We start from the raw sequence: 14183 nt of genomic DNA, 5'->3' as shown, positions 1-14183 counted from the left end.
TCTTGGATGAATGCTCATGTAAGAGGTAGTAACAGGAGTCCTGTTGTTACCGAGTACTTGTCCTCCGCCCAGTCTAACCAGTGCTTCCTTGGAGGGTCATGCTTTGCTCTCCCGGAGCGTTTTTTTAAGGCAAACTGTGAATCAAAAGTAAAAAGAAGGAGATTGGAAACGTTGGAAGATCGGGCAGAAACAGGAGCAGATGCTATGATTTGAATTTCATGGCTTTTTTTGCAGCAACATAATGAAATCTGTTCTGAAATCTTCTGAAACGACTCCAGAGGATTGAGAAATGACTCACCCCGATGCAGTTGCAGACTTCCAGCAGCACGTTCCCTTGGGGAGGATTCCTCTTGTACAAGCCGCTGCCAGAGATGAACACAACTACACGAGATGGATGATGCAGAAGGTTTATGTTGGAAGAGACTTGAGTGTTGTGCAAAGATTTGCTCTACATGCCTGGTTTTAGAAATACCCGCTTGTATCTCAGCTAACGAGCAGAATCCGATAAAGTGGTTCACCATATGAGGATTCATGTCCTCTTTTAGTGGCTTTAAGGTAACTGAATTGAACGTGCAGTCAACACACGTCAGACATTAAAGCCAGTGTCTGACTCTAACTGTGATCTGTGCATGACCCCTGAGTAATAAAATCACAGTTTGTTCTCACAGCGAGCGTTCAGCCGAGCATGAATCCCATAAGGATCAACAGGGACGGGGATTCACAGCCAGAGACAACTGACTGTCAGGTCTTGTGTGGACGGGCCTTGATCAAGATGAAGCTCAGCCTGTTGAAAGCTTGACTTCATACAAACACACCCTCAGCATGCAGATCACAGCCTGGACTGAGCTCAGCTACTGAAATGTGACATCAATCTGGACAGTGATAGTTTTAATTTTAACATTAGAGCTCTGTAATGAAGTCTGAGGTTGTTATTGATATCCTGGAGGCTTTCAAATGTTTGTGTCTTACAAATATTTGCAGTTTACATGCATGCTACTTGCTCTGACACTGTGATATTGGCCTATCACACCTACATCAGTGTCAACACAAACTCTAGCCAATAAAAAGACTTATTTTTAGCCTTATTGGCCCTAATTCAAGCATTAGAAAATACACTGAGAGGAGCGCTTACTGGACTCAAGAGAGTGTTGGTTTGAGGTGCTCTTTGAAATAGGATGCATGCAGTACTAAAGAGGCTCTCCCTGTTTATACTGTAAAAATGCCTTTAATGTGAAGGCATGGTCATGTAGACCTTAAAGACAAACTCCTACAGGTTTCAGTATCAACCTCTTATCAGGGAGTTAAAAATAAACAGTCACCAGTTTTGACTCCCTGTTTCTGAGATTTATAATCAAGCCTTCAGAATAAAAGCCTTTAAACTGTTAATCTATAGTCAAGCTAGCAACTCTGTGATCCTGAAACTACCCACCATAACATTTTCTGTAAAATACTACCGTCAGTATGACAGCTTTAATAACAAGTTGATGCTTTGCAGGATGACATCTGTGGTGCACGATCTTCTCATCTATGCCCACAAGGATTACTCAGATTAACAATTTAGCATACAATACAAAGTGCAGCTTCACAAAGTGTTGCTTATAGGGATGTCAGTGCATTTTCAGGTGCTTTGTTTTAACTTAAACATTTTTAAAAGCTCAGATTTTGATCTGTTATTGCCGCGGCCTCAGTGCTGCCAAGAAGTTGGTTGCGATGTGGTGGAAACACCCAGATAGGCTGAGGTCAAGAGCTGGATCCTTACTTTCCTACATATACTTTACTTAGAGCTTTTCACTGCTCGGATGATCACATTTAAAGAGTGTAATGTTCAAATGTGGGTTTCATTTGCTGAAAAACTGAAAGAACAGATCTAGCCTCTCTTAGGATCTGTCGTAGTCTGGTGCAGCTGGTGGTCTCAGTTTGTTCTGGTGGGTTTTTATTTATTCCAATTTTATATTATTATATTTCATTAATTTATTAATGTATTTATTTTATTTTATGTGTGTGTATATTTATGTATGAATATCCTAACTTGAATTTGTGTGCGGCTGCCACTGTACCTACTTGCTACTGCAAATGTGATTACAATGTACACTATTTGTCATTTTTCTAAAAATAAAAAAATAATAATAAAAAGATTTGATCAAAACAAAAACAAAAAAAGATTTTAATCTGTTAATAGTGACAGAAAAAAAAATCAGGGATCACCAAATTAAGTATGATTCATCCTGAGTGAGACAAAACCATCATACATGAAGTCCTGGATACAAGACCCAAGATGTCACCTTCTCAGTTCAAATGAAACTGCATGCCAGGCCCTTAAATTTCTCAATACACAAGCCCACTCAAGGTGCACAGTATTTTCTGCCCTATTGGACAAAGCCTGAGGTCACCGCTCCCCTCACTGACTTCACATCACAACAGCATCACTGATTTATAACACACACTTTTGTGAGTCTTATGAAGCCACTGCTCAATCTTTATCCTACATCCACCATGGGTACAACATGTGACAGAAAGATATTACAGGTGGGGTAAAGCTCACCTGTGGCCACTATCATCAGAATAGCAGGAACCCCGAAGGCCAGAGCGTAGCAGTCATTCCCGAAACACTTCACATCACCTGCAGGGGAGATCGAGCTTTAATGCATCAATACTGGGATCAATAGAGTCCCACAGGGTTGTACTGTGTTTGTGGTGTTAAACATTAAGCTTGTGAATGCTCACCTCTCAGCATGGGTGTGATTATAGTGGACAAGAGACTCCCAGCGTTTATAGACATGTAGAAAATGGAGAAGAATTTCTGCCTTTCAGTGATCTGGGAATGACCAACAACAAAAACAGGAAGTCCTTCAAACTTTTTGTCAAACACTGTAATTTGTGATCTTAAAAGTCGTCATTGAGAATTCAGATTAATGTTCCAAACATTGTGCTTTCTCTGTGAAGTTAAATATGATCAAGTTTATCTCAATTATCACTGATGTTTACTGACAATCCTCAAATAAACCTGCAGTCGTCTGTTTTTGGCTTCTTGCATCAAAATGAAAACTTAAAGGTACAAAGGCACTTGTATTGTTGTCATAGTAGGGGGTAAGATAACATTTGTATATCCATAAATCAAGTAGGAAACATTTAAGTCTGATCAATGTAAGTTATGTCTTTACAACCTTTTGAGAAAAGAAAAAAGCTGAATGTGACAATTTAATTACTAAACTGAGTTTATCTTCTCTGAAAACATCTGCCTGCTGCTGCTAGATAAACGTTGCTGTCTGGTATGTGACTAAAGTGTAGGATTAATGTGCCGTAACACCAAAACAATGTCTGTGAAAGGCTCCTTCAGTCCTAGACAGACTGGTGGACGGAGCTAGAAAATACCAGACTCTACAGGCAAAGTCAAGGGTCGTCAGTATGCTAATGGTTGTCACACGGGGTCATTAAGAGTCGTTGACCTAGTTCCTGAGAGTCGTTAAGGTCTTGAGTCGTCTGTGGGTCGTTGGGGTCACATGACCCCCGGTGTGAGTGTTGCTTAATTGGAGGGAAGAAGGAATACAAAACTGCATTATGATGGAGATAAGTGGAGTCTTAGGCCAACACCTCTGTTAAGGGATGGTTGTTCAAGTTAACATAGATGGATTCCTCGACACCTCTTTCAAAGAAAAACCAAAACAATGGGCTTAAAGGGGCTAAAATGCTACATTATTCTCTAGGTGTAAGGAAGTGCTGATCTTGTTGTACGGTCTAGTACTCTTTAGTTTCAACAAACTAACATTAAAGCTAGGGTTGGTAGCCACGGAAAACTAGCATGAATTTGAATGTAGCATTTCCTCAGTACTCAGTCTACAGCCCCCCAAAAAGTGGATCTAAATATGACTACCAACTCCAGCTTTAAGACAGAAAGTCTTTCCTTCAATCTTCATCTGAAAAATATTGGTTTGAGTTTATTTTGGTTGCTCTATGTGAACAAAGTTGCACCATTTATCTCTTTGCACATTCTGCATTCACTTATAAGAAAATGTATCACTCATTGTTGGTATTTTCTGTGCAGAATGTAAAAAAAAGTGTTTCTTCAGTTACTTTAAAACTCTTGGACTGATCCCCCCTTCCCCCTGCCAGCAATTTCAGACATTAAAAAGAAGTAATTTTCAAAAGTCAATCTTTATGTCGATGATCTCATTTGTTTTTTCAGCTCATATGAAAGAGTCATTGATGATTTCAGTCATTTTTCATAACCAGATTTAAACTCATCACAGGAGCTTTAAAGTGATTAATGGGGATTTCCATGATGAATCATTTGCAGCTGCCAACATGTTCCTGGAATACTGTGCTGAATAATTATAGGAGGACTACTGAGGTACAAAGGTGAATCAGCTTTTATAGACTTCTCATCTTAACATAAATAGTATGTAAGTAAACCTGCAGTAAATTCAACGACTGGACGTTTGGAAATCAAGTTGAGCTGCATTGAAGTTGTATTATTGACAGTTCTACTTCACTTCCCAAAGTAAATCATCCCGCATCACTTCATTGCTGCACTGCCTGATTTCAGTGGCTCCCCTGGTTCAACTGCTTCAAACTAAAGACTCAGTTCAGTTACTCACATTCTCCTCATCAAACTGGTCTCCACCAAATGCTGCCACACAGGGTTTGATTCCTCCAGTACCAAGAGCTATAAGAATCAGACCAGCCATGGACAGACCACTGAAAACAGACACAGGCAATATGTGTGTTTATTTTTTTACTGTAATACTGAAACTAAAAATCTCCTTTTCTCGTATTCACATGAATAACAAGCTGGGATAATGGAAAAGATGACTCTGCATGTTCGAAATGAGCGAACCAGCTTGCAGTGACTTACATGTGCACATCTGTGTTTCCCACAGGGGGTATGGCTCCGACCGACTTGACCACATGGCCGATCACGTACACAATGGACAAGTAGATGATGGTCCTGTTGAGGGAAAATTGTGATTATGGACATGCAGAACTGCAATCTTATTTACAGACAATCTCTGTGAGAGTGTGGCCACAGTGACTCATCTCTCTAAGGAGTGTTACACAGTTTAGAAAGAGCTCCTAAATTGGAAGGTTGAAAGACTGAAATAGATGCATCATGGACATATCTGTGAACTTCATTGATTTAGTTATAGTGTTTACATATTCACATCCCACCTATCACATCTTCCACATCCCCCAGTGAATGTGTTTTTCACACACAAGTTCAAAGTTAAATCTGAGGATTATCTGGGACACTTTTTCTGAAAAGGTACACTTGCTATGATTTCTTAAATTCAAATTCCAATGATTCAAGCCAGAGACAGAATATCTTTCACATCCATTTTGGAACAAAGAAACTTAAACTCATCAATATATATATTTAGGAAGGACGACTAACTTGAATTTTCCCAGCCAGGAGTCAGCGATGACAGCTCCCAGTATGGGCGTGAAGTAGCAGAGGCTGCTGAAGGCGTGGTAGATAGCTGTGGAGAGGTCCTTGTCCCAGTGTAGGTACGTGAGGAAGTAAAGCGTCAGCACCGCTGTTAACAGAAGCACAATTTTATGCAGTGAACCAGCTCAGGTTATAAATACTTTCAATTGCACATGCAAAGTCCAAATACTTAGCAACCTGTCGACAAGACCTGTCACTGTTTAAAAATCAAATCAAGCAAATTCACCCGTCTGTGATAACAAAAACTAATCCTAACTTATAATATTCCACATTGCAATAAACATGATATACCCAATATATAAAAGTAACATTGCTCATGGTATGGAAGGACTATTGCAGATGACATAGGAAATAATAATGCAGATTGTATAAGAAGTAATATTGCACATCATATTGAATTAATTAATGCACATTGTCGTGGAATTTTCATAGTCTTATATATATGTATGTAAGAATGTTTAACTCTTGCATTCTTCCGAAAGTATTATTGCACATGATATGGCAGTTATACTGTAAATGATGCAAAACAAGTATTGAAAATAATGTGAAAAGTATTATTGCACATGATGTGAAAAGTATTATTGCACATGATGTAAAAAGTATTATTGCACATGATGTGAAAAGTATCACTGCACATGATGTGAAAAGTATTACTGCACATGATGTGAAAAGTATTACTGCACATGATGTAAAAAGTATTACTGCACATGATGTAAAAAGTATTACTGCACATGATGTGAAAAGTATTACTGCACATGATGTGAAAAGTATTACTGCACATGATGTAAAAAGTATCACTGCACATGATGTGAAAAGTATTATTGCACATGATGTAAAAAGTATCACTGCACATGATGTGAAAAGTATTATTGCACATGATGTAAAAAGTATTATTGCACATGTGAATAATATTACTGCACATGATGTAAAAAGTATCACTGCACATGATGTGAAAAGTATTATTGCACATGATGTAAAAAGTATCACTGCACATGATGTGAAAAGTATTATTGCACATGTGAATAATATCACTGCACATGATGTGAAAAGTATTATTGCACATGATGTGAAAAGTATCACTGCACATGATGTGAAAAGTATTATTGCACATGATGTGAAAAGTATTATTGCACATGTGAATAATATTACTGCACATGATGTAAAAAGTATCACTGCACATGATGTGAAAAGTATTATTGCACATGATGTGAAAAGTATTATTGCACATGTGAATAATATTACTGCACATGATGTAAAAAGTATCACTGCACATGATGTGAAAAGTATTATTGCACATGTGAAAAGTATTATTGCACATGATGTGAAAAGTATTATTGCACATGATGTGAAAAGTATTACTGCACATGATGTGAAAAGTATTATTGCACATGATGTGAAAAGTATTATTACACATGATGTGAAAAGTATTATTGCACATGTGAAAAGTATTATTGCACATGATGTAAAAAGTATTATTGCACATGATGTAAAATGTATCACTGCACATGATGTGAAAAGTATTATTGCACATGATGTAAAAAGTATTACTGCACATGATGTGAAAAGTATTACTGCACGTGATGTAAAAAGTATTATTGCACATGATGTGAAAAGTATTATTGCACATGTGAAAAGTATTATTGCACATGTGAAAAGTATTATTGCACATGTGAATAGTATTATTGCACATGATGTGAAAAGTTTTATTGCACATGATGTGAAAAGTTTTATTGCACATGATGTGAAAAGTTTTATTGCACATGATGTGAAAAGTATTATTGCACATGATGTGAAAAGTATGCACATTTTATATTGAGTAACTCTGGCATGCCAAGACTAGCAGGAAGAGTTCTGTGAGTTCATGTGAATGAATTATATCCAAAGGGGCTTTTGAATGTCATGTCCGTGTGTCTTTGCGAACAGATTGAAGTAATGTGACAAGCTGACATGTGAGAATAAGTGAGGTCATGTGGGGAGAAAATAGAGCCTCTAGTCTTATCTGTCCATTGAAGCCTCCCTGTTCTCTTGTCCTCGTTCACTCCCACTTTAAAGTCTTTACGAGCTGAGCATCATCCCTTCACACTGTGTCAGCTCCTTTTCACAGCTGCATTCAAAGACCCTAAAAACAGCTCTGTAAACATGTAGTCCTGTTCTTCAGGTCAATTAGTTACCACATGTTGCCCAGACGGACTGTGTGCATACCTTTCATGCCATAGTAGGAGAAGCGTTCGCAGAACTCGTTCACCACTATGAAGCAGATGCTGGTCGGATAATTGGTCCCACATAGTTTCTGAAAAAGTGAAGTTTGTATGTTCAGAGGCATTTCACATGTTTTTGTCCTGCAGATAAAACATCAATAACCTTTTTTATAGCTCCAAGTCAGATTATTAACTTTCTAATCAAAGTATTGATTCATATATTTTTCTGCATAGTGTGGAGAACTGAAGCATACTATCCATTAGCCCAGAGCTAATAAGTCACTCAAGTAAATCATTATGTAGAAATGAGTTACACACACTTCTAATATGATCATACTCAGCTGAGGGTTGATCACTGTCCTATTCAGTCATATGATTAGTGTTGGTTTATATTTAGCCATAAGATGAGCAGTTCTGAATCTGATTAATACCACAAGTGTATATGCTTCTTTAGACACTAATACTTAACTGTGCACTGTGTTATTATTGAATCATGTTACTTAAAACTACTTAAATTACATTTAAGAAAACACAAAAAAAAGTCTGGTTAATAATTAACAACTACCTGGTATCAAAGTGTTCTTACCTATCCTACCTCATCCACACAGTACTCTGATTTAACAACAACTGGAGCAGTTAAAACTCAATAAATATAGCTAATATATTAACTTATTTATGATCAAAGACTGTCACGTTACTTTAAAGGCACACATTTCTGCTTAAGAAGTCAGTGTGTCATAAAATCTTGGCTCAGTCTCTAAAGGGACGCATCACTCAGACGGGCAGAGTCACTCTTTTGACTGTGGTGGCGAAACTTGGGCACTGACTTCTGCAGGGGTGGCCATAAGTGTGTGTCCACATGATGAAGAGCATGAATTCATCTCTGCTAACACCACTTCCTGTAACTACTTACATAAAAGTGTACAAAGTGTATTATATTCCTGTGTTTTTACTTTAAAAAGGAAAGCATTCTAGCTGAAACTTTAGAAGACAGCCAATCATTGATTACTCATCATCTCCAATGGGATGGCCAGTCTGATTATAAGGGGGGCCTTGGTCACCCTCTTGATCTGCATCTCGCCTATTTCTGTCAGTGACTGATCTCCAGGTCTTTTTCAGTGTTTTCAGACTTAGAAATATATATGTATCTTTTTTTCTCAACCTGTTCTTGCTAGATCCATCTCCAAGATTTAACCCTTGAACACAATCGCCGGGTGATTTTCACCCAAGCAAACATTTACATGATTTTCATTATGTTGCGTTTGTCTGAGTGTCAGGGGTCCCTGGGTATAGCTTCAGCATCCTCTTTGACGTCTTTGAAGGCGTGGGTGTTTCCCTACTCCAAAACCTGCTTTTTCCTACAGGCAAGGAGACTGTGCCTTCACCAGGGCAGTCTCAAATGTCCCAGGAATGGGTGGGCCGAACACCAAGTTTCCAGTTTCATCATTTTATGTTTTTAGACATTTTTGGTCCTGAATTCCAAATTTTCAGTCATTTTGGAGCATTTTTATAGGTTCCCCACATGACTCATTTTTTTCATTTTGTTAGACATGGCACAGTCTAAGATAAAAGAACACTTCTCTAATTTGTCATATATTGTCATATTTTGATGACAAGTACTTCTTATTGGGTATATCATATCAGGTAAAAAACACCCAGCATTAGTGATGGTGTTACTAATTTTAGGGATAGTGTTCTGATAAATCTGATGTCATTTTGTTATTCTCACTACATTAAAAAAATGTTAGCAAGTGCTCAGTCATTTTGAACTGATAGCAGCTCCACTCCCTGCAGAGGATCATGTGATATGATTCAAATAAAATTCACAATAAGCTTTACTGGATGCATGTCTGACACACACACACACGAGGAACTTGTCTCTGCTTTTGCATTGCTCTCTATTTACATACACATATACTGTAGGCTACACACATGCAGGGTAAAACAAGGACAACAAGCTTGACAAGACAACATGACACTAATATTTACAAAAGCGTCAGAGCAGATATGAACTTTTTTTGAGGAGTGGCTGCTGAGTTACGCAACATCCCAGTCCTTCACATTCATATGTTGTCAAAACTTGTAAAGCAAAAGACAGAAACCTGAAGATCATGGCAAATAACCAGAACAGTGCAGAGATAATACCTCAGATGATTGAATATGCTTCTTTTTCTTCTTTTCTAAATTGGGTGCCATGTCCCTTTAAAACAATTTGTTATCACTGTCTACATAGTGGTGGTGTTTGGGGAAGCATGCAAACTCTCCCAAGCAGCCACTTGCTTGTATTTGTTTTCAGATTGTATGTGTGGTTCTGATGCTTGTTGCATTATCTGATCATTGTGGTTTAACCCTCATGTTATGTTGCAGGTCAAATTGACCCTTAATTAAGTTCATATAAAATGAAAATGGCTCATTTCACACATTTGCAAATTCCCCCTGCATGTTTATAGTATGAGTGCATGAGTTATCTTCATTGAAACCATGATCTGTTAGAATTAAAGAACACCATTGCACTAAATATTGATTTAAAGGGTAAGTAATGGAGTTAATAATGAGGTATTTTGGGATTTTTTTGGGGTTCTTCTGACACTTTGGGATCATTAAATATGCCCCGGGTAAAGTTTACCCAGGAACTTTATTGCTGTCCCTGAGGAACGAACCTAACAGGAGGGTTAACTGGACCCGGGTACACGCTCCTGCACCAGGACACGTCCACACACTGATCCACATTAACGCTTCATTTTGGCACGTTTTGATCTCTCTGTTCCCCTCCCGTCTGTATCACCCAGCCTCGGGACAACTTCCACAGAGGATTTGCAGAACTCCCTTAACTCTTTCAAACACAACAACAACACAGATAAATAAATAAACACCCTGCACGGGTCGGTTCGGCTCCACTATGCATGGCTGGTACTCACCTTCGTCATGTTGCGTGTATTTGCTGGTTAGTTGGATCTTTACTGACGCATCGGCAGCTCCTGTCCCACATCCAAGTCCGTCCCCCTCTGCTCTGCTCTGTGGCTGCACGACGGCAAAACCTCCAACATGCATGAAGTTAAAGTCAGCTTTAAGTTAATGTTTCACCACTTGTTATGGGTCGCCTTCACAGACTAACTGGTTTTGGAGTGAATTCCTCTAAAGCAGATCTTTGTGGATGAGTCTGAACCTCAGGACTTTTTAGACTCCACTCATAGTCAGAGGCGCAGGAGGTCCCGTTAGTTGGAGTGGAGTGGAGTGGGGTTTAGCAGCAGCAGCTCACTCTGATTGGACAATAAGGTCTTTGTGAAACTCTCAGGCTACTCTACAACTCACTGTGGGATGGAGGGTTCAGGTTTTAGAAGTCTCGGTGCCTTGTTTGTTTCAGTGAAAGTCACACAGAACGTCACTATTTTCCATCTAATTCACTTTTCAAAACATGAACTCTTTCAACTTGATCCTAGAAATAATAACTTTTTTGAATGGTTTTTATTCCACAGTTATACAAGACATACAAGAGAGCACAGTTTACCAAAGTCAAATTCCTTGTGTGTTCAAGCATACCTGGCCAATAAAGCTGATTCTGATTCTGACATACATCTCAAACATCTATACAAATATACATACATTACATATAGCCTATACTATACAATTTCCTATCATACAAAAAAAGAAAGACAGAAAGAGAAGAAAGACAGAGGGTGAGTATTTATTTATTGATTGAATTTGTGTGTGTGTGTGTGTGTGTGTGTGTGTGTGTGTGTGTGTGTGTGTGTGTGTGTGTGTGTGTGGGTGTGGGTGGGTGGGTGTGTGTGTGTATGTGTGTACGTGTGAAAGGGAGATACACTAGAAAAGTGAAGCACCATATGTCCACTAGGGGGCGACAAAGTTTGTCTGTGTCCATCATTATATTCAGAATTCTGAAATTGTGCCTGACATGATGTTTTAAGTCTCTCTTCAAATTTCTAGGATCCCTTTTATTAATAAATAGGAAAAATACCAAGTTACTCTGAGGACTTTTATACTCCAGGGTCAAAATTATAGATATGCAGTAAAAAAATATATATATATATATATAAGGAAATTAGTCTTCTAAACCCACCATATGCAAATGTATCCATAATTAATAATACTTTTCAATACAGGTAACAAAGCGCTTCACAGTGTGAAGCACAAAATGTGTCTTGAGTAATGAAATAAAATTAGGGACTGACTCTGCAAGTCTAATCTCCTCTGTCAGGCTGTTCCAGAGTGAAGGAGCTCTGACTGAAAAAGACCTGTCCCCTTTAGTTTTCAGTCGGGTCCTTGGATCTCAGACTACGTCCAGGTTTGTAGGGGGATAAAAGCTCAGAGATAAAGTTGTGATTTAAAAGTCAATAAAATAATCTTAAAACCAATCCTAAAATCAACAGATAAGTTTAATTAACTTTTATTCTAAAGTGTTTTTAAACTATTTTTTAACGAAAATAAAAGTGAAATACCAACATTTAAAAATAAATCTGAAGTTAAATATGAAAGCACAAAAATGAAAGTTCTTATTATTTTTCCAAGCACCATCCAGAGCTGGAAATGATTGCTGCTGCTGTGTTGCTGTATGCAACATCTCTATGCTGGCTAGTTTCACATGTAACTTTGCCTTTTATTGGATTTGATTTCTTTGTAAATTCACCATTACATCATTTCACTTTCCTAAAAATATCAAGTCTTAATAAACAAACTGAATTATGTCAAAAATAAACAAAAGTCACTATTTGTGATGAATGCTTTATAACAACTTAAACTCTTCTCACTCTTCATCTCATTATTAAAAGCCATCCACATCCTGAGTCATAATGAGCATGACCTCTGTGTCCTTCAGCCCTGTTCAGAACAGAGACACGGGTTGTTATCTCCCCCCTCAGTCTTCACCCTTCTGTTAACATGTGAATGAAGTTATATGTCATATGATGACGCCTCTACAAATCCACTTTACTGAAAACAGCCGGGAAACGTGGTTAAAGACTCCTGAAATGTGGCGCCTGTTAGGTCAGGGGTCAGAGCGTGCTCAACGCTGAATAGGACAGCAGATCTGTTCATGATGCACAAGGGGTTGTTTATGACTAAGAGCTATACTCCTTATGTTTGTGCTTGTTATAAACTGTCATGAAGCTACATTCAAACCAAAAATAATAAGAGTGGCATCACTTTTTACTTAGATTACAAAAAGTATCAAGTAAGATGTTCAGGTCATTTTTCATGTGAAGATATAAACTTATATATTTCAGGTGGAGTCTTTTTCTTGCTGTAAGGCTGACGTAAATCTAGTAAAAGCCATTATAACTTATACTTTATCACATCTATTCAAATTAACATGGAGGCGATGCAGTAAATGAAGACTTGATGAGGGTTTCTACGCTCAGAGAAAGAAAGTTAAATTGTATGAATGAAGATGAAGCTGTTTGGTAATGACTCCTAAATGAAGGGAACGAGTTATTGTGAGTGTGTAACAGAATTCATTTAGTGACTTACAAAGAATCCAAACATTCATGATGCGGTGACTTTGATAGATTTAGCAATTACTCTGAGGAGCCAGCTGTCAAACGGATACATTTATCACTTTGAGAGCGGCTACTTTTAGACGTTTTGTGATCTGCTGAAAAAGATCGTCAAGCTTTCATTTACAGGTGACTGTAACATCCATCTGAGGACTGTGATACATTAAGAAGTGTACTTTCTATTTTAACAAAGTGGGCGATTGAAAAGGGATCAATCAAAAAGAATAAATAAAACAAATACAAAATACAAAGATACAAACACAACATTTAGAAGCTTGACAGGAGAGGCAGTGGGAGTCAGATATGAAAGGGTGAGTTCTGAGTTAGGGTTTTAATGAGTGGAGGGAGTCTGAGTTGCACATGATTAGAGGTTAGGAGTTTCAGCGAGTGGACTAAGGCTCTGTCCCCCAAGGGGACGGTGTCTGTCCCTGGTGAGGGGGGTCAGAAGGTTGGCATCTAAGGATCCGAGGTGACGAGTTGGAGAGTGATACTGGAGGAGCGGCGGCAACAGCGGCAACAGCTTCTACTACTCATCTCATCACAATCACCTTCCTCTCTTACTCCCCTCTATCCCTCTTTCAAGACCCAACTCGTTCGAGGCATGATGGCTGTCTAACATGAGTCTGGTTCTGCCTGAGGTTTCTGCCTGTTAAAAGGAAGTTTTTCCTCGCTACTGTAACTAGCTAAATACTGCAATGTGCAATGCTCATGATGGATTAAGGTGGGTCTTGAAGTTGGGTCTCTGTTCATAATTTGACATAGTGTGGTCTAGACCTGCTCTGTTTGTAAAAGCGTCTTGAGATAACGTTTGTTGTGATTTGGTGCTATACAAATAAAGATTGATTGATGATTGATTGATTGAGGTCTGTTGAGAGCTTTGTAGGTGATGAGCAGGATCTGGAATTGAATGCAATGTATTCAGAGCCAGTGAAGGTTTGGAAGGATGGGTGTGATGTGGTCTCTGGAACAGGAGTGTGAACAACATGTTGTAGTTTCTGGAGGTGGTGGAGGTTGTTCGTAGAGAAGGCTGTT

The 14183-nt window shown here is 38.4% G+C and overlaps 1 protein-coding gene across 1 annotated transcript in view; it reads right to left on the bottom strand.

The window, feature by feature from the left end:
• slc15a2 (solute carrier family 15 member 2) overlaps positions 1-10923 on the bottom strand; it is a 28768-nt gene extending 17845 nt beyond the window's left edge. The window contains exons 1-9 of the mRNA XM_034694764.1: positions 10560-10923; positions 7646-7733; positions 5390-5531; positions 4853-4945; positions 4596-4695; positions 2725-2815; positions 2543-2620; positions 299-381; positions 51-134 (exon numbers count right to left, since the gene is read on the bottom strand). Coding sequence (XP_034550655.1) covers positions 51-134; positions 299-381; positions 2543-2620; positions 2725-2815; positions 4596-4695; positions 4853-4945; positions 5390-5531; positions 7646-7733; positions 10560-10568 — 768 coding nt within the window. The 5' untranslated portion in view covers positions 10569-10923. The remainder of the gene's footprint in view (positions 1-50; positions 135-298; positions 382-2542; positions 2621-2724; positions 2816-4595; positions 4696-4852; positions 4946-5389; positions 5532-7645; positions 7734-10559) is intronic.
• Positions 10924-14183: the final 3260 nt, after the last annotated feature.

Source organism: Notolabrus celidotus, chromosome 10, assembly GCF_009762535.1.
Source record: "Notolabrus celidotus isolate fNotCel1 chromosome 10, fNotCel1.pri, whole genome shotgun sequence".
NCBI lineage: Eukaryota > Metazoa > Chordata > Actinopteri > Labriformes > Labridae > Notolabrus > Notolabrus celidotus.
Note: the sequence above shows the minus strand (reverse complement) of the source record. Positions and strands in the feature narration are given on the sequence as shown.